The sequence below is a fragment of the Xyrauchen texanus genome, chromosome 11 (genome assembly GCF_025860055.1).
Source record: "Xyrauchen texanus isolate HMW12.3.18 chromosome 11, RBS_HiC_50CHRs, whole genome shotgun sequence".
Lineage (NCBI taxonomy): Eukaryota > Metazoa > Chordata > Actinopteri > Cypriniformes > Catostomidae > Xyrauchen > Xyrauchen texanus.
The window spans coordinates 1,434,357-1,461,014 of record NC_068286.1 but is presented as its reverse complement, the minus strand read 5'-3'; the positions used below and the strand labels follow the sequence as shown (position 1 = coordinate 1,461,014).

Genomic DNA, 26,658 nt, shown 5'->3' with positions numbered 1-26,658 from the left:
TCAAAATATATTCTCTAAAAGCAAGTCTAAATATCTTATATGTTTCTTCTCAGGTAAATTGATGTTGTTTTAAGGTGGCTATTTTTAGATTTTTTTTTAAATAGTTTAAATATCGTATTCAACATTCTCCAATAACAATTTTTTCTTCTTTAGTGTAGTTCCTAATGTAAATGTATGTAGTTTTAAAGGAATTTTAGATATTATGTTTGGGAAAAAAGCCAAAAAAAGACTAATCAAAAACTGTTGCCGTGTATAATGTGCTGACTACACTCTCACCTTTCTGTTCACTTCAATCATCTTTAACTCACAAAAACAAACTCTCTCCTTAACAGTGCTGCATATCGGTGATTTTCTTCACAATAAGATGCACACTGAGACACATACAGTATATGTTGATTCAATACGTCGCAAGTCATCACGTTATAATCTAGCTTGTCGATAACGTCAACTAATTGTTTCAGCCCTACTCCACAAGACCTCTGAAGGTGTTCTTGTGGTATCTGGCACTAAGACATTAGAACACCTTGAACTCTTTTTCATATTCCTCAAACCATTTCTGCACAATTTTTGCATGCATTATCCTGCTGAAAGAGGCCACTGCCATCAAGGAATACCATTGCTAGGAAGGGGTGTACCTGGTCTGCAACAATCTTTAGGTTGGTCATGTCAAAGTAACATTCACATGAAAGCCAGGACCCCAGCAGAACATTGCCCAGAGCATCACACTGCCTCTGCCTGCCTTCTTCCCATCAGCCTATCCTGCTACCATCTCTTCCCCAGGTAAACGATGCACACGCACCCGGCCGTCCACATGATCTAAAAGAAAATGTGATTCATCACCTTCTTCCATTGCTCCATAGTCCAGTTCTGACGCTCATGTGCCCATAGTAGGCACTTTCGGCGGTGGACAGGGGTCAGCATGGGCACTCTGACCGGTCTGCGGCTAAGCAGCAACCTACAATGCACTGTGTGTTCACTTTTCTATCATGGCCAACATTACATATTTCAGCAATTTGTGCTACAGTAGCTTGTAACGGTCTCCAAAAAAATAACTTAGGAGGCAAACTACAAAATAATTTTAAGGGAGGGACCCACCGACCAGATTTGCAATCAACACTTGTGATATAACTCATTCATATAAACTTCACAACACATATAAGCCAAAATATAGTTTTTAAAGTTTATATGAAAAAGAAACAAAAATATCTGCATTGACAAAACAAAAACAAAAAACGACTTCTCTCCTCTTTCCTGGCTTTACACAAGAGGAGGAATGCAACAGAGCCCCCTAGTGCATGGTAGTGGCATTACACTTAAAAACCACAGTAACCAAATTCTGGGTGGTTACAAGCTCTAATGTGGTATCAGATCATACGGGCTAGCCTTTGACTTCCATGTGCATTAATGAGCCTTGGGCGCCCATGACTCTGATGCCGGTTCACCAGTTGTCCTTCCTTGAAGTACTTTGGTAGGTACTACACACTGTATACTGGGAACACCCCACAAGACCTGCCATTTTGGAGATGCTCTGACCTAGTCGTCTAGCCATCACACTTTGGCCCATGTCAAAGTCGCTCTGATCCATACGCTTGCCCATTTTACCTGCTTCCAACACATGAAATTCAAGAACTGACTGTTCACTTGCTGCCTAATATATCCCACCCTTTGAAAAAATACATGTTATTCACTTCATCTGTCAGTGGTTTTAATGTTGTGGCTGATTAGTCATTTATTTAAGTCTCACTAAAAATGAACTCTCCTGTCAAACGCAGAAGAAGAGTATCTTGGGAAAACGATATGCTGTCAGATGAGATCCTGTCAAGCAATTTGCACATATGTGATTATTCAAATTTTATTTTAATAACTTAAGCCATGGCTATAATTTGAAATACCTTTCAGACACAGGTCTCCTTTTTGCATGATTTCAGCTGGAGAAACCGCACAAGCATGCAGTATCTGGGGATAAAATGCTATTTCACAATGTCATTATTACTCTCGCATCACAAAACCATCTCATCAGGTAAGATGAATCAATATGTTATGTCCATTTATTCAGTTAGTAGATGTGAAATAAACGTGATAATGCACAGTCAGAAAGTTGTACCCCAACAGGGTAGTGGAGGGGTCTTGTATCATCCTGAAAGGGTTTAGGGTTTAACACCCAGCTGACTATACATTATCCTGCTTATTGCAAGTCTACAAACTAAATAAATGGACATAGAGTATTGATTTGCATTGAAATTACATAATTATGTGAAAATAAATCGCTGAACAGCTGAAATCCACCTCTTCCATACATCAGTTTTTTTTGGGTTGAAATTCTGCTTATTTGTAAAAAGTGGTTGTCTGACTGCTTATTATGAAGCTTATAACAAGACTACTTGCCTATTAAATAAATAAATGGACATGAAACATTGATTTGAAAGTTGAAATTATTTTATTAGCTTACCACACAAACTTATTAGATATCACACAATGATCCGAAAAACAGGAAAGATGACCAGCAATCATAGATATCAGACTGCTAGATGGTGTTAGAATCAGAATTTATTACTCTAGACTGCCATGTAATATTATGCGATAACATTCGGTTGACTACATTATCCTAACAAAAATGACAAAGAAATCATTGAATGGGCAGAGATATTACACAACTATGACTCATAAAAAGTATTAGACTACTGATTAATTGAAGCATTACATTTTGAAATTGCTAACAGTTGTGCACTTCATTATGTGCCACACATCCTCAAATGGAGACAGGTCAGGACTGCAGGCAGACCCATGTAGCACCCGCGTTCTCTGCTTACACAGCCATGCACTTGTAATCTGGGCAGTATGTGCTTTGTCGTTTTTCTGTTGGAAAATGCAGGGACATCCCTGGAAATGAATGTCTGAATGGCAGCATATGCTGCTCCAAAAAGTGTACATATCTTTCTGCATTAATGGTGCCCTCACAGATGTGCAAGTTACTCATGCCATGGGCACTGACACATTCCCATACCATGACAGACACTGGCTTTTAGACCTGACGCTGATAACAGCTTGGATGGTTCTTTTCATCTTTCGCACAGAGAACAAAAAATATGGACTCTCCAGGCACACAACACAGTTCCACTGTTCTACTTTAATCACAGATGACACTGAGCCCAGAGAAGTCGCCAGCGCTTCTGGACAGTGTTGATGTATGGCTTCTCCTTTACAAGTCTTAAATTGCATCCATAGTTGCAGCGGCAAATGGTATTGACTGACAAAAGTTTATCAGAGTATTCCCAAGCACATGCAATGACATGCATTACAGACGAAGTTTTTTAAGACAGCGATGTCTGAGGGATCGGAAATCAAGCACATTTAGAAGTGGTTTACTCTCCCGTTCCTGTTAGGGTTTCCAATCAATTCTCCCCACACAGTGATACACCCACTGAGATCATGTTGAAAGAGCCCTTGTTATTGTCTCAGAGTCTTAATAATAATATTATTTGACTAACTGGGGCCCAGGTCAGGAAGCAGACAAACTGGTTAATCCGAACATCTGCTAGCTGCCTTGAGATGTCACACAGGTCACGTAAACTACAACACATAGACTGTATCACCTAGATATCTCATAGAGACTGTGTCTGTTCCCCGAACTACGAAACACAATACCCTCACTAAATCATTTAGAAAAAATTTGATTAAGGGCAAACTTGAACAAAACAAACAAATTAAAAATACACATCATATAAAAATAGGGCTACTAAACATTAGATCTCTTTCTACCAAAGCACTATTTGTTAATAAATGATTACCCAGAAGAACTTGATGAAATAACAAAAAATATAAACGCAGTCTTCTCTAGCACTCTTGTCGCCCCACTTCAATTAAAGAAATAAGCCCTGCACCATGGTACATTGATCACACTCATGCTCTCAAGAGAGCAGCTCGGAAAATGGAGCGCATGTGGAAAAATACAAAATTAGAAATATTTCGTGGTGCATGGAAGGATAGTGTCTGTAACTACAGACAGGCACTCAAAGCTGCCAGGTCAGCATATTTTAGTAAACTCATAGAAAATAACCACAACAATCCTAGATGTTTATTTAGTACTGTGGCTAAATTGGTAAGGAATAAAGCCTCAACAGAACCAGATATTATGTTGCAGCCCAAGAGTAATGACTTCATGAATTTCTTTACAGTTAAAATTGAAATAATCAGAAATAAATTTGGAATTATGCAATCATCTGTCATCGCACCTCAGAACAGTGTCTAGTAATTTTCCACATGTGCAACTTCAATCTTTCTCTGTCATCGGTCATGAAGGGCTAACAAAACTTATCGAAACATCAAAAGCCACAACATGTTTGTTAGATCCTATACCAACTAAGCTCTTAAAAGAGGTATCTCCTGTCATTTCAGAACCTCTTCTTAATATCATTAACTCCTCGCTATGCTTAGGACATGTCCCAATAAACTTTAAAATGGCAGTTATCAAACCGCTTAAGCCACAACTTGATCCTGGAGAACTGGATAATTATAGACCGATTTTAAATCTCCCATTTATGTCAAAAATACTAGAAAAGGGAGTATCCTCCCAAATATGTTAATTTCTACAGAGAAATAGTATTTCGAAAAATAGAAGAATTTCAGTCAGGATTTAGGCCTAATTTACAGTACAGAGACTGCAATTATCAGAGTTACAAATGACTTGCTCTTGTAATCTGATCCCGGCTGCATTTCTCTTTTAGTGCTTTTAGATCTTAATGCTGCATTCGACACGATAGATCACGACATTCTCTTAAATAGGCTAGAGAATTATGTTAGCAACTGTGGAGTTGCATTAGCATGGTTTAGGTCATATTTAGCTGACCGCTACCACTTTTTCTATGTAAATGAGGAATTGTCAAACCAAAGAAAAGTAAAATATGGTGTGCCACAGGGATCAGTTTTAGGGCTTCTGCTTTTCTCCATGTATATGCTTCCCCTGGGAGATATTATCAGGAATCGTGGAATAAGTTTCCACTGCTATGCCGACAATACACAACTTTATATTTCTTCAAAACCTGATGAGATTTCACAATTCTCGAAATTAGCAGAGTGTATCAATGAAATAAAAGATTGGATGGCCAGACATTTCCTTCTACTCAATTCTTACAAAACAGAGGTTCTAATTATTGGACCAAAAAACTCTAAAAATAAGCCACTACAATCTATTTTGACTCTTGATGGATGTACCGTTACATCATCTTCAACAGTGAAGAACTTATGTGTTATATTTGATACCAATCTGTCTTTTGAAAATCAAATTACCAATGTTTGTAGAACAGCATTCTTCCACCTAAGAAATATTACTAAATTACAGCACATGCAATCTGTTGCGGATGCTGAAAAACTAAATCATTGGTTCAAAATGCAGCAGCCACTACCAGTATTAGCCAATACTAACGACAACCAAGAAATATGATCATATTAGCCCCATTTTATCATCGTTACATTGAATACCTGATTAATTCTGAATTCATTTTAAAATTCTGTTAACTACATTCAAAGCTTTGAATGGTCTCCGCAGTACTTAAGTGACATTCTACCACTTTTTATTCCATCACGTTCATTACGATCACTAAATTCTGGCCTGTTAATAGTTCCTAGAATATCAATATCCACAAAAGGAGGAAGATCCTTTTCATATTTGGCTCCTAAACTATGGAATAGTCTCCCAAACACTGTTCGAGATGCAGACACACTCTCTCAGTTTAAGTCTAGACTAAAGACATACACCTAATTTATCCTCCAACCCACAATTAGGCTGCTTTAGTTTAGTCTGCCGGAACCAGAAATATTGATCATGATTTATATCTCTGCAATAAATTGAATGGCATCTATGCTTATTTTATTTTATTTGTTTCCCTGTCTCAACCTCGGGACTCCTATCCTGAGGTCACCAGAACCGGCTGGATCCAGCACCATTCCTGCTTCATGTTGGACTCCACTGCTTCATGTCGCAGAATGATGATGACTAAATGCAGCCGGTGCCAAACATCACTTCAGTCTATTATGATGGACTTCAGAGGATGAACTGATGCCATCTCCATCCATAAGACATGGGATACTTCATATGCCATTGTCTGAACCTTGGATTTAGGATGGAACACACCGAACCTCAACGAAATTACCGGCATGTTCAACTGTGTTTCACATCCCTGATCTCTGCCTGCATCACCTCGGTCTATTGATTGACTACGATCTTGAAATGGAATACATAAACTAACAATTGCCAACAAAAGCTTCATCAGCCAATTAACAAGGACAATTGCATCTATGTGAACTTCTGCAGTTAATCCAGGTTGAACTTCAAAGACATTAATCATTAATCTTACAGTTCAAACACGATCAATGTTTAAACACTGACCCTTAACACTTACTTATTTTAATAATTTTAACGCATGACTTTAACTATAAATAAGAAATATTTACATTATATTCATGATGTTAGCCAGAGGGGAACTGGCCCCCACAGTGAGTCTGGTTTAGGGTTAGGGTGGGGTTAGTCAGAGGGGAACTGGCCCCCACAGTGAGTCTGGTTTAGGGTTAGGGTGGGGTTAGTCAGAGGGGAACTGGCCCCACAGTGAGTCTGGTTTCTCCCAAGGTTATTTTTCTCCATTAATCCACATCTTATGGAGTTTTGTGTTCCTCGCCACAGTCGCCTTCAGCTGCTCACTGGGGTTATTAATACAATTGTTATTGAATTACTTATTTTGAAACATGATTACAATCATATTTTATCTAATTACACAATGATGATTCATCGACATTATAGACAATACAGTTTTATCGTCTGTTAATTCTGATCTTCTGTAAAGCTGCTTTGAAACGATGTGTGTTGTGAAAGGCGCTATACAAATAAAATTGACATGAATTGACTTTCCATTTACACACAGAGATTTGACTGAATTCCTTGAATCATTTAACTATATTGTGCACTATAGAGGGTGAAATGCACAAAATTCTTCCAATTTGTCTTTGGGGAATGTTGTTCTCAAAACGCTGGATTATTTGCTGATGATCTGTTGACAAGTCTCGAATGATCCTTGCTCTTGAAGGACTAGGCTTTTTGAGGCTCCTTACATACTTTGCCACACCTGTTAACATCACCCATTTCACATTACCTTCTTATTTCAACAGCAGATTTTTAATTGACCTAAATTGCCCGTCCCAACTTATTTGGTTAATTCCCTATAATTATTCTATATCTTCAGCATGTTTCTTTTGATGAGCATTAAAACTCGTTAAATAAGCAAATCTCTCCCAGCAGATGGAGCAGCTGTAAGGTTTCTCTCCTGTATGCACTCTCTGATGGGTTTTCATGACATATTGGTAGGCAAAAGATTTGTCACACAGAGTGCATTTGTAAAGTCTTTCTCCGTTATGTGTTTTCTGATGCTTTACAAAGGTATCGTGTCGACTGAAACTCTTCCCACAATCGCTACAGTTATAAGGCTTTTCTCCCGTGTGCACTCTCTGATGAATGGTCAACTTTCCTGAAGTATAAAATCTCTTTCCACAGTGAGAGCAGAGGTAAGGTTTCTCTCCAGAGTGCCTTCTCTCATGGACTATCTGATCAGATCTTTTAAGGAAACGTTTATCACAGTATGAACATTGATAGCGTTTCTCCTCAGTGTGTATTTTCTGATGTGACTTTAGAGAATCTATTCGTGTAAATGTTTTCCCACATTCACTGCACTGATACGGCCTCTCTTTGGTGTGTACACGGACATGTGTCTTCAGATGGGGCTTGTGGTTGAATCTCTTCTCACAGTGAGGACACTTGTACGGTTTCTCTCCTGTGTGTGTTCTCTCATGAGCAACAAGAACTCCTTTAGTTCTAAAACACTTGTCACACTCACTGCATCGAAAAGGCTTTTTATCACTGTGTATCTTCACGTGAGCCTTTAGAACAGAATGAATAAAGAAAACCTTCCCGCACTGATCACAGTGGAACTCCTTTTCTCTCTGGACCTCTTTCTTTACACTCTGGATTTCCTTCTTTACTCTGTGCACTTTTGAATGAAGTTTCTTCTCAATCAAGGAAGAAAAGCTGCTCCCACATCTCCTGCATTTAAAAATGTTCTGCTCTGTGTGTTTTCTCTCATGTCTTGCCAAGAGTCCCTTTGAGCTGAATGTCTTCTCACAGGTGATGCAGGAAATACTCTGTTCTGTAAGATGCTTTTTTGACGTAGATGTTTCTCCATCTGATAATGAACCACTGCTTGCATCTGAAAGGAACATGACAGTAAAAGATAGTAATTTTCATTCATACTATTTATAATAATCACTATAAAAACAGGGGTTTTAGAAAGTGTTTAAAGACCAAAGCTAGGAACGTAGATGGTTAACAAATTAAAAAGCATTAATAATTTGTTATAATTCTTAGCAGGAAACAGATGGGAGTGCGTACTCCAGGTAGGGAATGAGGTTTTGCCCCAAGTGAAGGAGTTCAAGTACCTCGGGGTCTTGTTCACGAGTGAGGGGACAATGGAGCGGGAGGATGGCCGGAGAATCGGGGCAGCAGGGGCGGTATTGCACTCGCTCTATCGCACCATTGTCACGAAAAGAGAGCTGAGCCGCAAGGCAAAGCTCTCGATCTACCAGTCAATTTTTGTTCCTACCCTCACCTATGGTCATGAAGGTTGGGTCATGACCGAAAGAACTATGTCGCGAGTACAAGCGGCTGAAATGGGCTTCCTCAGAAGGGTGGCGGGCTTCTCCCTTAGAGATAGGGTGAGGAGCTCAGTCATCCGTGAGGAGCTCGGAGTAGAGCCGCTGCTCCTTTGCGTCGAAAGGAGTCAGTTGAGGTGGTTTGTGCATCTGGTAAGGATGCCCCCTGGGCGCCTCCATAGGGAGGTGTTTCAGGCACGTCCAGCTGGGAGGAGGTCTCGGGGAAGACCCAGGACTAGGTGGAGAGATTACATCTCCACACTGGCCTGGGAACGCCTCGGGGTCCCCCAGTCAGAGCTGGTTAATGTGGCTCGGGATAGGGAAGTTTGGGGCCCCCTGCTGGAGCAGCTGCCCCCGCGACCCGACTTCGGATAAGCGGTTGAAGATGGATGGATGGATGGATAATAATTTGTTCGACTAATCATATCGATAAAAAGGAACCAATAGGCTAATTAAAGACACAACAGAGAGGTAATTCTATGGGGTTATGTACACACGAGGGCGCTGTTCACATGTGCACCTCTGTCTTCCTCTCAGTCTAAATGACAAGGAAATAAAAAATTGGCCACACGTGATGGAACATAATGAAGAGCCTCATCACCGCTGCCTTTAAAAACTGAGAGTGCCTCTCCTCGGGAGACTGGCATCTTCATAGGTCCAGGAACAGTGCGGGCAGGGTCTGGCGCGAGATCGATGCATCACCGGACCCGCACACTGCACCCCCGGTGCAAATCAGGTGCAATGCTGGAGGATTGGAGCATGCATCGCGGCTGACGGGCAGGATTCTGGACTGCATCGAAGAAGCTGCCTCCCCTTATGCTCCAGGCAAAGGAATGGGAACACGTTGTGGCCACTGGACAACGGCCATTACACCTGAACCTTACCCCCTCTGCACTACCTTCTTTCACTTTACACAGATCCACTCATCTCCGCACACGGACCATCGCCATGAACTCTCTCTACCAACACTTTTTATTATTTTATTTTTATTTTCTGCCCTATACTCCCCAATACGCTCCAAGTCCTTGTGGTGGCGTAGTGACTAGCCTCAATCCGGGTGGCAGAGGACGAATCTTAGTTGCCTCCACGTCTGAGACCATCAACCCGCTCTACCACCTGAGCCACAGCCACCCCGATCAACAACACCAATGGAGAACGCCGGGATTGGAGCTACACTCTTGTTTGTTTAGGGCTGTTTTATACGACTGTAGCTGCATCAGAAAATGTAGGCAGCGGCCTAATCAGTTAATGGTTTAAACAACAGTGGTTTTGGATGCGAGGATCTCATGGAAAGTAAGAAAACTGGTCTCTGAACAGACTGAGCACTTTATTTCATCCTACCTCCTTATACAGCGTTAAAACTGCATTTTCTATTGTCAAAGCGGAAGCCAGTGTCATCAGGTAAGAGTTTAAACTTGCTGCGTGTGGTGTCCCTGAAGCCGAGTGAGAGACGAGGTTTCGAAAGTGCTCTTTGACCACACAGCACATACTGAAATTAAGCGGACAACGTGTTAAAAGTGCACTATAAACTTAAAAAAAAAAAAAAAAGAAAGCGAAAGTACCAGTCCAGGGGAAGGTGAGTAAAATAGGCTTAACCTGCGAAAAACCCTTTTTGGAACCTCTTAAAAGAGTGAAGCTTCCCCAACATTCACTCTCTGTTGGCAGTGTCTTCCATAAAACAGCCCCTTTGTGGTAAATACACATATCTTGGTGTGTTGTTCACCTCATTCAATATTCACCACAGTCATGGAAAGCATGTGATAAATAACATCAACTATTTAAATGGTTTGGTTTTCATTTTTGGGTAAACTATTACTTTAAAAAAAAATCCTTAAAGACTATTTTAACAGAAGGGGAAACATACCTGAAGGAATAAAATCCTCATCATCTTGACTGTCATGTTGAACAACATCCTCATCATCCTCCTCCTCATCTTCATGGTGATCATCATGCTGTTCCTCTGCTGTGGTTTCTACTCTCATCTCCATCAGGTTCCTGCAGTCCAGGAGCTTCACTGAACACATCTTCAATGGTATCTGCAGCATCTGCTGTTCTCCAGCGTTACAGACAGAAGCCAGAGACTCTGTGGAGGTTTGATCACCCTGATTACTGTCACACACACTCTCCTGAGCGTCAGTATAACAGAGTAAAGTGAGGCTGAGCTCTGAGTCCTGTGTGTCTCTGGATCTCTGATCTCTGACGCTCCACACTGAATCCTGACATTCTGTGGAGGTCCCATCAGTCACACACACTGAAGATTGACAGGAAACCTTCTCCAGCTCCTGACAAACACAACACAATCACTGTACTGACTCATCTGGACTCTTGATATATTGAACAGCTGTACAAACCTCTCCGTTCAGTGGATCTCCTCTTTCCCTCAGCTTTGCCTCCAGTAACGCCACCTCTTTCTTCAGCTGAGAGATTTCTGTCATCAAATCATCAATATCCAGCATGGACAGATCAGTTCCTACTGATTTACAGCACATCAAATCCACCTGCAAACTCATCTTCAACATCTCAACACAAAAACTCAATAAGACTCCTGAAACAGGATATTTAAAGCTCTTGTCAAAACAAAGAGAAAACGTTTGGTTTGCTGTCATGAAAGAGAGGAAATCATCAAGAATAGAAACAGAGAAGTGACAGAAATGTATTAAAGACGCAGCAGCTGAACATCTAAACAAACTGTGAGTTCTTCTTTCTTTCTTTAGTGAGTTTACCGGCGGACTAAAGAGCTTCAGAGCGACTCCTGCTGGACTGGAGTCACAACACAAGCAACATTCAGCAGATCTCAGAAACAGCTGCTGATTATTGATTGACAGGTAAAAACTTACACATTGAGTAGATAGAGATGCTGTAATCCACTCAAAACTGCTAAAGCACAAGGAAAAGTTTATTTGAATTGTTAAAAACAAAAAGGACTGATTTGCAAATCATATTCATCCAATGCTACATTGAAAACACTGCAACACATTTTTGTTTTGTTTTTTACCATGTGAATTGAATTGTTTGTTTTTATAAATATACACTATTTCAAATCAGATGATTGCAAAATACCTAAAAAAGTTGGGAAATTTGAGTGTTTACTATTGAGTAACTGTTTTTTCCTAATATCTCTTAAGCGTTTGAACACTTTCCTTCATTCTGCGATTATATCAAGGTCTATAGCGGTATAACATCACCTTGTTATTTCAAGTCCATAATTGCCCCGTCTCAACTGTGGAACATGTTGCAATTATCTTGGTACTTTTGCACAGGACGGTGTATATCTATGTGTATTCAGAACTGTGCAAATGTTTTAGGCACTTGTGAAAAATGTTGCATAGTGATGATGTCTTCAAAAATAATGACATAAATAGTTTTCATTTATCAATTAACATCATAGAAAGTCCAGTAAACATTAAAAAAGCTAAATCAATATTTGTTGTGACCACCTTTGCATTTTAAACAGTCCCAATTATCCGAGGTTCACCTGGACAGAGTTTTTCTTGGTTGTCGGCAGATCGGATGTTCAAGCTTCTTGGAGAATTCGTCACAGTTCTTCTATATCTGCTGTCTCAATTCTGTCTCTTTATGTAATCTCAGACTGACAGTGTTCAGTGGGGAGTTTTGTGGGGGTCATGACATCTGTTGCAGGCTCCCTGTTCTTCTATTCTAATCTTTTCTATTTGCAAAAGTAATGTTTGGAAGTCTAAATGGTATATTTCCTATTGACACATTAAAGCTGAAGTAAATAACCATCTTAAGACAAAAGCTTTTGTGAATCATCTTATGCAACTAAAACTTTTGCACAGAACTGTGTATATATGTGTGTATATATATATATATATATATATATATATATATATATATATATATATATACATACATACATATACATACACATACATACACACACACACATACTTATTAAATAACTATTAAATACAGTAAAACCTCAAAAAAAATTATTGTTTTAGTGCTTCAAATATAGACAGTATTAATATAATTCACAAATCACTGCTTTTTGTTTTCCATACTGTCCCAATTTGTTTATAATTGGGGGTTATTTATATAAACATTAGACAACTGATTTCTGTTATTGATACTACTACAACTAATAAAAATGTATTTTGTTGATGAAACCATTTTTAAGCAATTCTAGAAGCCCTGTTGTGTCAAGTCAAGCTTTTTATTGACATGAAACAAGTTCAACAAGATTCGTTCTCCCATTTCTTACGGAGTGAAGAAATCTTAAATTTGGGAACCTCTGGATTACAACATCCATGTTAACATGAACATATGAATCCTCAGCCAAATCAAATATGTGTATATTCAACTTAAAATGTACTGGTGGTTTGTTAACCTCCCAAGAGACAGCTGTGTGCAAATAGTTTTCCCAAAAATCAATCTCCAGATATGTGGACAGCGGGACTAAGTTGTGAAATTTTAAGTAATACCAAGATATAGAAAGTTTTTTTATTTTCCATCAATAGTTTGAAACCAGGAGAGTTGGCTATTCATGTTGAGACGTTATAGACATTACAGCTGATTTTCTAACAAGTTGAATGACTTCTTATTCAAATTAATGACCAGCATCATCAAATCACTGCCAACCATGTTAAAATAAATTCTGAATCTATGTACTTATTATGAGCAGCTGTGGCTCAGTTGGTAGAGTGGGTTGTCCACTAATCGCAGGGTTGGTGGTTCGATTCCTGGCCCACGTGACTCCACATGCCGAAGTGTCCTTGGGCAAGACACTGCACCACAAGTTCCTCCCAATGGCAGGCTAGCACCTTGCATGGCAGCTCGGCTGTATGAATGTGTGTGTGAATGGGTCACATTGTAAAGTGCTTTGAATATGGTTAAAAAGGCGCTATATAAGTGCAAACCATTTACCATTATCATTGTCCCATGTGTGTCAAACATGTTGAGTGATCCAAATATCATCTGCAGCCTGAAGCTGAACTTTTGATCAGATTTTAGGAGTGAATGCACTAAGCTGTATAGGAAAACTATAGGATGCACCCTTGCTCTCTATTTTGTTTTTGTAATTAAATTTTTTTTTATTGGTTCATATATAGACCATAAAGAAAAACCCAACTCATATACAACGAATCAACATTTCAGATTCAAAGCCCACTAATATCCCTCCCCATTCACCAACCCCACCCTGACCCCCAACGAACACCCCTTTGGTCCCACATATTAACACACAACCAAAAAAACAAAAAAAAACAAACAGAAAATATAATAAACATACTTAATTAAACTAAACTCTCCACATCCCATCCCGGAGAGTCCCCCCAAAAAAACTAAATAATTGCCCCATTTCCTAACAAATAATTCCCAAAAACCCAGCCTTCTACTTACCACTTCCTCAAAAGCAGCCACCCTCCCCATTTCCACACACCACTCCGAAAAAAAGGCGCTCCATCCAACTTCCATCCCCTTAAAATTATTTGCCTGCTGATCATGAGACTGGTCAGAACCCAATTTTTAATGTTAGTTTCCCACAAATTCATGACCACCCATCACCCAAAATGCAAAGTCTGGGACAAAGTCAAATTTGAGTGCTCAAAATGTCAACTCTCAAACTCTGAACTTTCAACCAAAATTCTTGAATCTTAGCACACACCCCAAAAACATGGGTTGTGTCTCCAACTTCTGATTGTCATTGCCAGCAGGTGGGTGTGTCTTTAAGACCAAGCCTATATAACCTACAGGGGGTCCAACAGAATCTATGTAAAATCTTGAATTGCATATGGTGCACCCTTGCATCTCTAGATGCAGACTTGATGTTTTTAGGATCCTAGTCCACACTCCCTCCTCCAATACCAAGAATAAATCTTTCTCCCATAATCTCTTGAGAGAAGTTGAAGCTCTGCCCCCAGACTCTGAATTAGCAGTGAGTAATACAATGACTCATGACCTTCTCCAAAAGCAGTAATCACCTCTCTCAGAATATCTGATGCTTTAGGGGAGTGTATGCTACTCCCCAAAATATTACAGAGCAGGTGGCGCAGCTGTAGATACCTATAAAACTGAGATCTGGGAATCCCAAAATGTTAAACCAAATTACCAAAAGATCTCAACACTCCACTCTCATATTGGTCACAGAGTATAGTAACCCCCCTCACAATCCACTCTGACCAGCAGAAACGGGACCTTTCAATACATAAATGTTACAAAATAATACATAAACACCTTTCAATTTAGAGTTCAGCCATATGCTCGAGGTATTTAAATAAATGTCCGAATTGAACACCCTTGCTCCCTATTTTGGTGTGGTGGTAGCGTAGTGGGCTAAAGCACATAACTGTTAATCAGAAGGTCACTGGTTGGATGCCCACAGCCACCACCATTGTGTCTTTAACTCCAAGACACTTAACTCCAGGTTGCTCCAGGGGGATTGTCCCTGTAATAAGTGCTCTGTAAGTCCCTTTGGATAAAAGCGTCTGCTAAATGCATAAATGTAAATATTTAGTGAATGACCTTCAGTGTGCTGTCTGTTGGCACTGGTCTCAGAACAGTTAGAAATGCACCTTATTTTTATCCTAACTCCATATTCAAACTCTGAAAAGCAACATTTTCCAGCTTTAGGATACATCCATCAATTCTCAATAATGCACAGTGAATGTAGGATTTTATGGAAAGTTAGCCCTATTGTCCATGTACCATTCATCTGCGCAGTGAGCAGGGCCGAAACACAACTCGCGTAAAGTGTTCTTCCGCAAAATTGCTTGCAATGTAAAGTTTCAACTACAGATGTCACTAGAGAGCACAAAAATCCACAGTGCAGCTTTAACTTATGTAGGGCTCCAGACTGCAACTAAAATGGTTGATTACGACAATTATTTAAAATCTAGTCGCCATTGGCAGTCGGGTTGTGGACGTTCATATGCGGTTTTGTCAGACATCATCTTGTGAGTTATTAAATACATCTTTAGAGCGAGCACCACCAGTGTGTCTCGAGTCACTTTTCACCCGTTCTGTTTCTGACGAGCTCGCTGCACCACGCACAACAAAAAACCCCAGTGCGAGAGAGTCAAACAAATGAATCTTTTGAACCAGGTCTTTTTCCATGAATCACCAATCAAGCATTTTAATCACCAATCAAGCAATCAACAATTTAATATACATATATGAGATCAAGCTTTTGACACTTAGGACAAATGAGGGACTTGTACACAACTACAACACAAGGCTCAAACATTCACTGATGCTAAAGAAGACAACACACTACTATATGCATACTATACTTTCTGTAAATATCGGTAATGTAGATTCTGATGAGCAGTACTAAATAAAAAAACTTTTCTCTCTTATATTTGTATAAACTATGAAAGGGGTGTGAACATTTATGAGACAAAAGGGGATGCAAACTTATCTTCTCAACTATATATACTGTTTATTAAACCTCCGATTAATGAGTTATCAGCTGTCTTCCTTTTCTTTGACTTTGTCTTGATTCTTTTTTTTTTCTTCCCATGTCTACCCAATTTGGAATGCCCAATTCCCAATGTGCTCTAAGTCCTCGAGGTGGCGTAGTGACTCTCCTCAATCCGGGTGGCGGATGACGAATCATAGTTGCCTCCGCATCCGAGATCATCAATCCGCGCATCTTATCATGTGGCTTGTTGAGCACGTTACCACGGAGACCTAGCTTGAGTGGAGGCTCTCGCTATTCACGCACAACTCACCACGCACCCCACCGAGAACCACATTATAGCGACCATGAGGAGGTTAACCTAATGTGACTCAACCCACCCTAGCAACAGGGCCAATTGGTTGCTTAGGAAGCCTGACTGGAGTCACTCAGCACGCCCTGGGATTCAAACTCACGACTCCAGGTGTGGTAGTCAGCGTCTTTACTTGCTGAGCTACCCAGGTCCCCTTTCTATCTTGTTTCTGATTTAAATCGAGCAATTCTTTGATTTGGCGGCTAAAAACAGCCATTTGGCTCCTTAATGTTATGACTTAGGAGCCAATGGCTCCTAAGTCATTATTTTGTCTGGAGCCCTGTAATGTTATTAGAACCATCCTGTTCACCCCAACACAACTATATTCAATGTATTCAAATCTCTCCATCTCTACTCACAATCCAACAAGACAGCTCAGCGTGATTCTGCCCCATACTGGCAGAGCTTACCATACTGATTCTGGAAAGGCTGAAAGAGTATGTTTTTCCACTGAGCATTGAAAACATTCTATGATGATTCTAGTTTTTTAGCATGTCTCTTTTGATGAGCATTAAAACTTGCTAAATAAGCAAATCTCTCCCCGCAGATAGGGCAGCTGTAAGGTTTCTCTCCTGTGTGCACTCTCTGATGGGTTTTCAGGACCTCTTGGTAGGCAAATGTTTTGTCACACAGAGTGCATTTGAAAGGTCTTTCTCCAGTATGTGTCCTCTGGTGCTTTTTTAAGGAATCATGCTGACTGAAATTCTTCCCACAAACGCTACAGTGATAAGGCTTTTCTCCCGTGTGCACTCTCAGATGAATTCTCAAATCACCTGGACCAGAAAATCTCTTACCACAGTGAGAGCAGAGATAAGGTTTCTCTCCAGTGTGCATTCTCTCATGGACTGTCAGCTGAGACTTATGACGGTAACGTTTATCACAGTGGGAGCATTGATAGGGTTTCTCCTCAGAGTGTGTTTTCTGATGCGATTGTAGACTATATGACTGCGTAAATGTTTTCCCACATTCGCCGCACTGATACGGCCGCTCTTTGGTGTGCACACGCAAGTGTTTCTTAAGTTGGGGTCCATGGCTGAATCCCTTCTCACACTGAGGACACTTGTATGGTTTCTCCCCCGTGTGTATTCTCTTATGAGCAACAAGACTTCCTTTCGTTGTGAAACACTTGTCACACTCACTGCATTGAAAAGGCTTTTCACCACTGTGTGACCTCATGTGAATTTGTAGAGTAGAAGGAGCTGAGAAAATCTTCCCGCACTGATCACAGTGGAGCCCCTCTCTTCTGTGCACTTCTGAATGAAGTTTCTTCTCTTCTTTGGTAGAAAAGCTGCACCCACATCTCCTACATTTGAAGAATTTCTTTTCAGTGCATCTTCTCTCGCGTCTCACTAAACGTGCCTGTGACACTCTTTTACCAGATGCTGTCAAACGCTGTTTTGATGTAGAAGCCGTTGCTCCATCAGAAGATGAATCACTGTTTACTACAAGGAACATGACAGTAAATAATAGTAAGATTGCAAATATTACACAAACTATTTATAATGAATGTGATGTGGTGTGGTTAGAGAGCAAGGATTGAGGTGGAGAAATATCCATCAGAATTAATAATATCCATCCATGTGTTTATCCTCACTTTAATGCATATTCTGTGACTTTAATTAGATAATAATGTGTTATAAATAGAAGTAAGGACATGCAAAAAGTGAAAACAAGACAAAATAAGTGAATTTGAAAACATCCCCCATATTGTGTTTTAGCCTGCCTGCCTATCTACGTATAATCCATCCATCCATCCATCTTTCTATCTACTTATCCATCTACAGCCGTGGCCAAAAGTAAAGTTTGTGTTTCACTAACTTTTCTGCTTCAGTTGTTGTGGTGTTGATTCACATTGTTTTTAGATAACTGTGAAAAGTGAACAGATGCATTTTATATAATTTCAAAAAGCTTCATTGGCCAAAAAAATGAACTTCATCACAAAAAACCAAATTTCACTGTGTTGTTTGGCCCTGGCACAAAATGAACAGCTAACTTAATTTCACTAATCATATCAGCAGCACCTGGGAAAGTGTGAATGAGTTCTAGTCAGGTGAAATCAGTCAATCATTCTGATTGGATTATAAGAGCATACTGATTGCTATAAAAGGAGGGAAGAAGTGCTTCCAATCATTGTGTTCTTGTTAGCAATGGTTACATATAAAGAAAGACGTGCAGCCATCATTGCTTTGCATCAAAATGTCCTCACATGCAAGGAAATTGCTGCAAAAAATATTGCACCTGAAATAACCATTTACCGGATCATCAAGAACTTCAAGGAGAGAGGTTTAACTGCAGTGAAGAAGGCTTCAGGACATCCCAGAGTGTCCATCAAGCGCCAGGACCGTCTCCTCCTGAGGAGTCCGCTATGGGATCGTGTCAGCACCAGTGCAGAGCTTGCTCAAGATTGGCAGCAGGTTGGTGTGAGTGCATCTGCTCACAGAGTGAGGTGAAGACTTTTGGACAATGGCCTTGTGTCAAGAAGGGCAGCAGAGAAGTCACTTCTCTCCAAGAAATACATCAAGGACAGACTGAAATTCTGCAGGATGTACAAGGATTGGACAGCAGAAGACTGGTGCAAAGATATTTTCTCAGATGAAGCCCCCTTCAGACTGTTTGGGACATCTGGAAAATTGATAGTCCGGAGAAGAAAAGGTGAACGCTACCATGAGTCCTGTGTCGTGCCAACAGTGAAGCATCCTGAGACCATCCATGTGTTGGGTTGCTTTTCATCACAGGGAGTGGGCTCTGTCACAATCCTTCCCAAAAACACTGCCATGAATAAAGAATGGTATCAAAACGTCCTGCAAGAGCAACTTCCCCCAACGATCCAGGAGCAATTTGGTGATGATCCGTGCATTTCCCAGCATGATGGAGCACCATGTCACCAGACAAGTGTGATAATGAAGTGGCTCGGAGATCATTACATTGAAATTTTGGATCTGTGGCCAGGCAACTCCCGGATCTTAATCCCATAGAGAACCTGTGGTCAATCCTCAAAAGAAGAGTGGACAAGCAGAAGCCCACAAATTGTGATCAATTCAGAGCACTAATAAGGCAAGAATGGACCATCAGTCAGGATTTGGCCCAGAAGCTGATATCCAGCATGCCAGAGTGAATTGCAGAGGTTATGAAGAACAAGGGTCAACACTGTAAATATTGACTCTTTGCATATATTGAATGTTTTTGCCAATAAAATCCTTTAAAACATATGAAATGCTTATCATTGTTTTCCAGTATACCACAGAAACATGTGAAAAAAATTATCTACAAATACTGAAGCAGCAATCTTTGCAAAACACAAAAATGATGTCACTGCCAATACTTTTGGCCACGGCATGGCTATTCCATTACAGTTACAATTCAAATAATTGGTAATTAGAAAACAGTTACATTCAAATGTATTTTGATTACTGAAGAGATTACTTTGCATTTTATTGTCATTTTTTTCATTTAATATTTATTAACATTTATAAATATAAATGATGCGATCCAAAGTGCATTTGAACAGCGGTGAAACACTTTCCTATTTTCTTTGATCTTAGAAAAAAATTCCCATTAAAAAATTTTCTTGATAATAATGTTTATATTGTTTTCCTGTAAAAATATCTCAAAATAATTTGTAATGCCCAATTCACACTACTTAGTAGGTCCTCGTGGTGGCGCGGATACTCACCTCAATCCGGATAGCTGAGGACAAGTAACAAATATTGTGTATAATGTTGCCTACGCTTCTGAGACCGTCAATCCGTGCATTTTATCACGTGACTCATGGTACATGACACCGCAGAGACTCACAGCATGTGGAGGCTCATGCTACTCTCTGTGATCCACACACAGCTCACCACACACCCCACTGAGAGCAAGAACCACTAATCAACACCACAAGAAGGTTACCCCATGTGACTCTACCCTCCTTAGCAACCGGGCCAATTTGTTTGCTTAGGAGACCTGACTGGAGTCACTCAGCACGCCCTGGATTCAAACTCACGACTCCAGGTGTGATAATCAGCGTCAATACTCGCTGAGATACCCAGACCCCCAATATCTAAAAATCCTTAAAACAAGATCTATTTGATTTATCTTCTTTTAAAAACAACACTGCATAAGATATTTCGTTTTTTCAGAGGATGTATTTTTAACATGTGTATTTTGTCTTACAGTACTGGCAGAGTTGACAAATCAAAACAAGTGAAAAAAATCTACCAGTGCTGAAGTATTTAGAATGTTACTGACCTTGAGTAACGGAATATGTTACCAATTACATTTTACAGCCTTTATTCTGTAATCTGTAGTGGAACACATTTCAAAAGTAACCCTCCCAATATGTATCTATCTCTCTGTCTATCCACATATATATTCATCTACCTACAGTGCATGCGGAAAGTATTCACAGCGCTTCACTTTTTCCACATTTTGTTATGTTACAGCCTTATTCCAAAATGTATTAAATTCATTATTTTCCTCAAAATTCTACAAACAATACCCCATAATGACAACGTGAAAGAAGTTTGTTTGAAATCTTTGCAAATGTATTAAAAATAAAAAAACACATGTACATAAGTATTCACAGCCTTTGCTCAATACTTTGTTGAAGCACCTTTGGCATCAATTACAGCCTCAAGTCTTTTTGTGTATGATGCTACAAGCTTGGCACACCTATTTTTGGGCAGTTTCTCCCATTCTTCTTTGCAGGACCTCTCAAGATCCATCAGGTTGGATGTGGAGCGTCGGTCCACAGCCATTTTCAGATCTCTCCAGAGATGTTCAATCGGGTTCAAGTCTGTGCTCTGGCTGGGCCACACAAGGACATTCACAGAGTTGTCCCGTAGCCACTCCTTTGTTATCTTTGCTGTGTGCTTAGCATTGTTGTCCTGTTGGAAGATGAACCTTCACCCCAGTCTGAGGTGCAGAGCGCTCTGAAGCATGTTTTCATCAAGGATGTCTCTGTACATTGCTGCATTCATCTTTCCCTCGATCCTGACTAGTCTCACAGTTCCTGCCACTGAAAAACATCCTGCCACCACCATGCTTCACTGTAGGGATGGTATTGGCCAGGTGACGAGCTGTGCCTGGTTTCCTCCAGACATAACACTTGCCATTCAGACCAAAGAGTTCAATCTTTGTTTCATCAGACCAGAGAATTTAGTTTCTCATGGTCTGAAAGTTCTTCAGGTGCCTTTTGGCAAACTCCAGGTGGGCTGTCATGTGATTTTACTGAGGAGTGGCTTCCATCTGGCCACTCTACCATACAGGCCTGATTGGTGGAGTGCTGCAGAGATGGTTGATCTTCTGGAAGGTTCTTCTCTCTCCACAGAGAAATGCTGGAGCTCTTTCAGAGTGACCATCGGGTTCTTGGTCACCTCCCTGACAAAGGCCCTTCTCCCCGGCTCAGTTTGGCCAGACGGCCAGCTCTAGGAAGAGTCCTGGTGGTTCCAAACTTTTCATTCCATTTACGGATGGAGGACACTGTGCTCATTGGGACCTTCAATGCTGCAGAAATTTTCCTGTGCCCTTCCCAAGACCTGTGCCTCGATACAATTCTGTCTTGGAGGTCTACAGACAATTCCTTGGACTTCATGGCTTGATTTGTGCTCTGACATGCACTGTTAACTGTGGGACCTTATATAGACAGGTGTGTGCCTTTCCAAATCATGTCCAATCCACTGAATTTACCACAGGTGGACTCCAATCAAGTTGTAGAAACATCTCAAGGATGATCAGTGGAAACAGGATGCACCTGAGCTCAATTTTGAGTGTCATACATTTTCAAAGATTTCAAACAAACTTCTTTCATGTTGTCATTATGGGGTATTGTTTGAAGAATTTTGAGGAAAATAATGAATTTAATCCATTTTGGAATAAGGCTGTAACATCACAAAATGTGGAAAAAGTGAAGCGCTGTGAATACTTTCCAGATGCACTGTACACACACATGTCCTTCACACTATCATCCACGTATCCACATATCTATCTAACTATGCATCTATCCATCCATTTATCAATATATCTACATATCTATCAATCTGTCTATCTACCTACGTATCTATCTATTTATTTATCTATATATGTCTTCAGTTCTATCATTTCGGCATTGTAAGAGAGCTTTATAATATAATTATTAATTATATTTTCATTAGGTTTCAACCTTGCATCAAATCATGTATATGAAAGCAAATATATACACTGGCGACCAAAAGTTTGGAATAATGTACAGATTTTGCGGTTTTGGAAGGAAATTGGTACTTTAACCAAAGTGGCATTCAACTGATCACAAAGTATAATCAGGACATTACTGATGTAAACAGCTCCATCATTATTTGAAAAAAATTTTTTTTAAAAAGTAATTTTTGATCAAATCTAGACAGTAGCATCACTCAAACATCTTATCCATGAGTAATTATGCTAAATTGATAATTTGATACTAGAAAATCACTTGCCATTATATCAAACACAGCCGAAAGCTATTTGGTTAATTAAATTAAGCTTAACATTGTCTTTGTGTTTGTTTTGAGTTGCCACAGTATGCTATAGACTGGAATGTCTTAAGGACAATATTAGGTAAAATGGAAACAGCTTTCTCTAGAAACTCGTCAGTCAATCATTGTTTTGAGGAATGAAGGCTATGAAATGCTTGAAATTGCCAAAAAAACTGAAGATTTCATACAAAGGTGTAACTACAGTCTTCAAAGATAAAGCACAACTGTCTCTAACAAGGACAGAAAGAGCTGTGGAAGACGTGCAAATAAACAAGAGGATAAGTACATCAGAGTCTCTAGTTTCAGACACCTCACATGTCCTCCGCTGACAGCTTCATTGAATTCTACCCGCTCAACACCAGTTTCATGTACAACAGTAAAGAGAAGACTCAGGAGGTCTTGTGGGAAGAACTGCAAAGAAAAGTCACTTTTGAAACAGAAAAAGAAAAGGTTTGAGTGGGCAAAGAAAAACAGACATTGGACAACAGATAATTGGAAAAGAGTGTTACGGATCTGAACCCCATTGAGCTTTTGTGGGATCAGCTAGACTGTGAGGTGTGTGAGAAGAGCCCGACAAGACAGTCACATCTATGGCAAGTGTTACAGGAAGTGTGGGGTGAAAGGTCAAGTGCTACAGGAAGTGTGGGGTGAAAGGTCAAGTGCTACAGCAAGTGTGGGGTGAAAGGGCAAGTGCTACAGGAAGTGTGGGTGAAAGGTCAAGTACTACAGGAAGTGTGGGGTGAAAGGTCACCTGAGTATCTGGACAAACTGACTGCTAGAATAACAAGGATCTGCAAAGCTGTCATTTCTGTACGTGGAGGATTTTTTGATGAGAACTCTTTGAAGTAGTTTAAGACGTTCTGAAATTCATTTTCAAATTGTAATAGTAATTTTTCACGTGATTAATATATTGTGATCATTTGAATGCCACAGTGATGATGATGATGATGATGATGATGGACCCTTCTTGGTTTTCTTTATATCTTTTTAGTTTTCGGTTGCATTATGCTTACATATTGTCAAAAGACTTGGGAATAAAAACAAAAATGTACCAGCCAGTGGCAATACATTCTCCAATGTGTCTGTAGAGGGATGAGAACACATGACATTAAATTAATAAATGTACCTGAAAGAATAAAATACACATCCTCATCATGATTTTCATTGTAATCAGTGTGTTGTTCCTCTGCTTTGGTTTCTTCTGTCATCTCCATCAGCTCAGAAGCCAGAGACTCTGTGGAGGTTTGATCACCCTGATTACTGTCACACACACTCTCCTGAGCGTCAGTATAACAGAGTAAAGTGAGGCTGAGCTCTGAGTCCTGTGTGTCTCTGGATCTCTGATCTCTGACGCTCCACACTGAATCCTGACATTCTGTGGAGGTCCCATCAGTCACACACACTGAAGATTGACAGGAAACCTTCTCCAGCTCCTGACAAACACAACACAATCACTGTACTGACTCATCTGGACTCTTGATATATTTAAGAGTAGTAGTGGTGATTTTGTTTAATTTCAGTGAAGACTTTTGAATCTGTTCACCAAAATTATTTGTTCATATCCGTTCACCTGTAGATGGTGCCAAATAACTGTTTAAGTAATAGAGCGCAACGGTCTGGTTCCGAAAGTAAAAATCCCATTCATTTATCCCACAGACAAATTGATTTTCAACTTATAAACCATTAAAGGCAGACCTACCAGAGACGTCTTATAGCAACTCGACTGATAAACAATGCTGCAACACTAGCATTTGTGCTAAAGGTGTACGATTATCAAAAGCGTATAATTTACCACGTTTTATACACCCACTTTAGATAATCGTGCATCTCAGCGAAGTTGAAAGTTTCCGACCTCAAGTGGCATTCCATTGCAATTTTCCTAGTAGGAAGTTGGAAAATCCCACATTTCAAGTTGAATGGAACATAGCATCAGAGCGAACGTCCACTCCCATGATGCACACTGAATGATGTAATCGAGTCGGTATCTCTTCAACCTTAAACTACTCATCTATTTGAGCATATTGGAATATTTTGCAATCAACATAAATTATTTTGTTTCTATACATTTATTCAACAGCCTAAAATCAATAAATGTACACATTTCTATTGTTTTTTAATTCGATGGCATCATTCGCAATGCTTAATGGGATTGCAGTTTGTGACAGTTGACTGTACTAAAATAGTGTAACAAAGCAGTCCGTATTTGCTTGCGGGCAGAAAAGTATATTTTGAAAGACGATATCAAATCTGGAATGCAGAAAAATGAAGGCCTATAGACTCTGTAATGTTCAAATCATAATGTCTTAAAGACGGCCGTAAGGCAAAGTCTTCCAGATTAAACTGCCTCATGAAAGACAGAAAGTACTTGCCCCTGTACCTTTGTATTTTGTCCGATTTTCAAATAATTTTTGGCATCAAAACAAATTTTGTGATGTTGTGATTCACCTTGGAGCTGTTTGATTTGGTTCATGGCTTAAAACTCTTTTATGAAGGATTTTATTGAAAGTCTGTGGAAGAAATGAATTGAGAAAATACTTCCAGAACACAGATGCTGAATTAGTGGGCGGGGCAGGCATTTGCGAGCAGAACGAGTCTAATTGTACTTGATTAAAATGTGCATATCAACAGTTCTACAAAATGACCTCAGCACTGCAGTGTGTTTTATTCATTCAGTGAACAAGAAATACAAGTCAGAGAGTGTATAGAGGTGAAAGAGTATGATTTGTTCACTTATCCCTTGTGCATCAATTACAAAAAAGGGACAAAATCCTTTTGTCCTTAGGACAAAAATGCCCACGTCAAAATACTGCCATAATAATATTATATATTCATATTATTTTCCACTTTCAATTAGTTAATTTTTTTAATCAACATCAGTCCTGATCATAACTACCAAATATTCATTTATTTTCAGGATTTGAACACTTTAAATGTCACTGTTGTTTATGAATAATAATAATAATAATTTCCGTATTCTAAATACTAATTATTATTATTTTTATTCTAACAGTCTGGGATAGGTCAATGTTTAGCAACACCACTGATTTTGATGCATTATTATTTTTTGTGCAGTGTCAGATTAAATAGAACAAAAAATGTCCGCGTATTGCAGTTTTGATGGGTCTCAATGGGGGACATTTTTGTCCTGATGGTTCTGAGTGTAACTATTTGGTGTACACAGAGTATTATAGATGTATTATAGAAACTGGGGTTGAAATGTCAAAATAACCCCAAAAAATACACATCTTTGGCAAAAATGTATGCCGTTGGCATTAACACTAAAATGACAAGACAAAAACGTTCCGAATGTCGCAACATGAATATTTAACAGCTGTACAAACCTCTCCGTTCAGTGGATCTCCTCTTTCCCTCAGCTTTGCCTCCAGTAACGCCACCTCTTTCTTCAGCTGAGAGATTTCTGTCATCAAATCATCAATATCCAGCATGGACAGATCAGTTCCTACTGATTTACAGCACATCAGATCCACCTGCAAACTCATCTTCAACATCTCAACACAAAAACTCAATAAGACTCCTGAAACAGGATATTTAAAGCTCTTGTCAAAACAAAGAGAAAACGTTTGGTTTGCTGTCATGAAAGAGAGGAAATCATCAAGAATAGAAACAGAGAAGTGACAGAAATGTATTAAAGACGAAGCAGCTGAACATCTAAACAAACTGTGAGTTCTTCTTTCTTTCTTTAGTGAGTTTACCGGCGGACTAAAGAGCTTCAGAGCGACTCCTGCTGGACTGGAGTCACAACA

At 39.7% G+C, this 26,658-nt stretch overlaps 1 protein-coding gene across 3 annotated transcripts; it reads right to left on the bottom strand.

Moving 5' to 3' along the window:
• Positions 1 to 2,449: 2,449 nt before the first annotated feature.
• Positions 2,450 to 26,579, bottom strand: LOC127651508 (zinc finger protein 501-like). Of its 3 annotated transcripts, none has more exons than XM_052137367.1 (3): positions 26,236 to 26,579; positions 10,556 to 10,973; positions 2,450 to 8,249 (listed from the first exon to the last, which is right to left on the bottom strand). In XM_052137367.1, exons 1-3 carry the CDS (start codon positions 26,488 to 26,490, stop codon positions 7,216 to 7,218), a joined length of 1,707 nt encoding a protein of 568 aa, XP_051993327.1. In that variant the 5' UTR covers positions 26,491 to 26,579; the 3' UTR covers positions 2,450 to 7,215. The 3 variants fall into 3 exon arrangements, with proteins under 3 accessions (XP_051993327.1, XP_051993326.1, XP_051993328.1); XM_052137366.1 differs by lacking the exon at positions 26,236 to 26,579 and adding an exon at positions 11,043 to 11,411; XM_052137368.1 differs by lacking the exons at positions 2,450 to 8,249; positions 10,556 to 10,973 and adding exons at positions 15,764 to 17,860; positions 24,021 to 24,327.
• Positions 26,580 to 26,658: the final 79 nt, after the last annotated feature.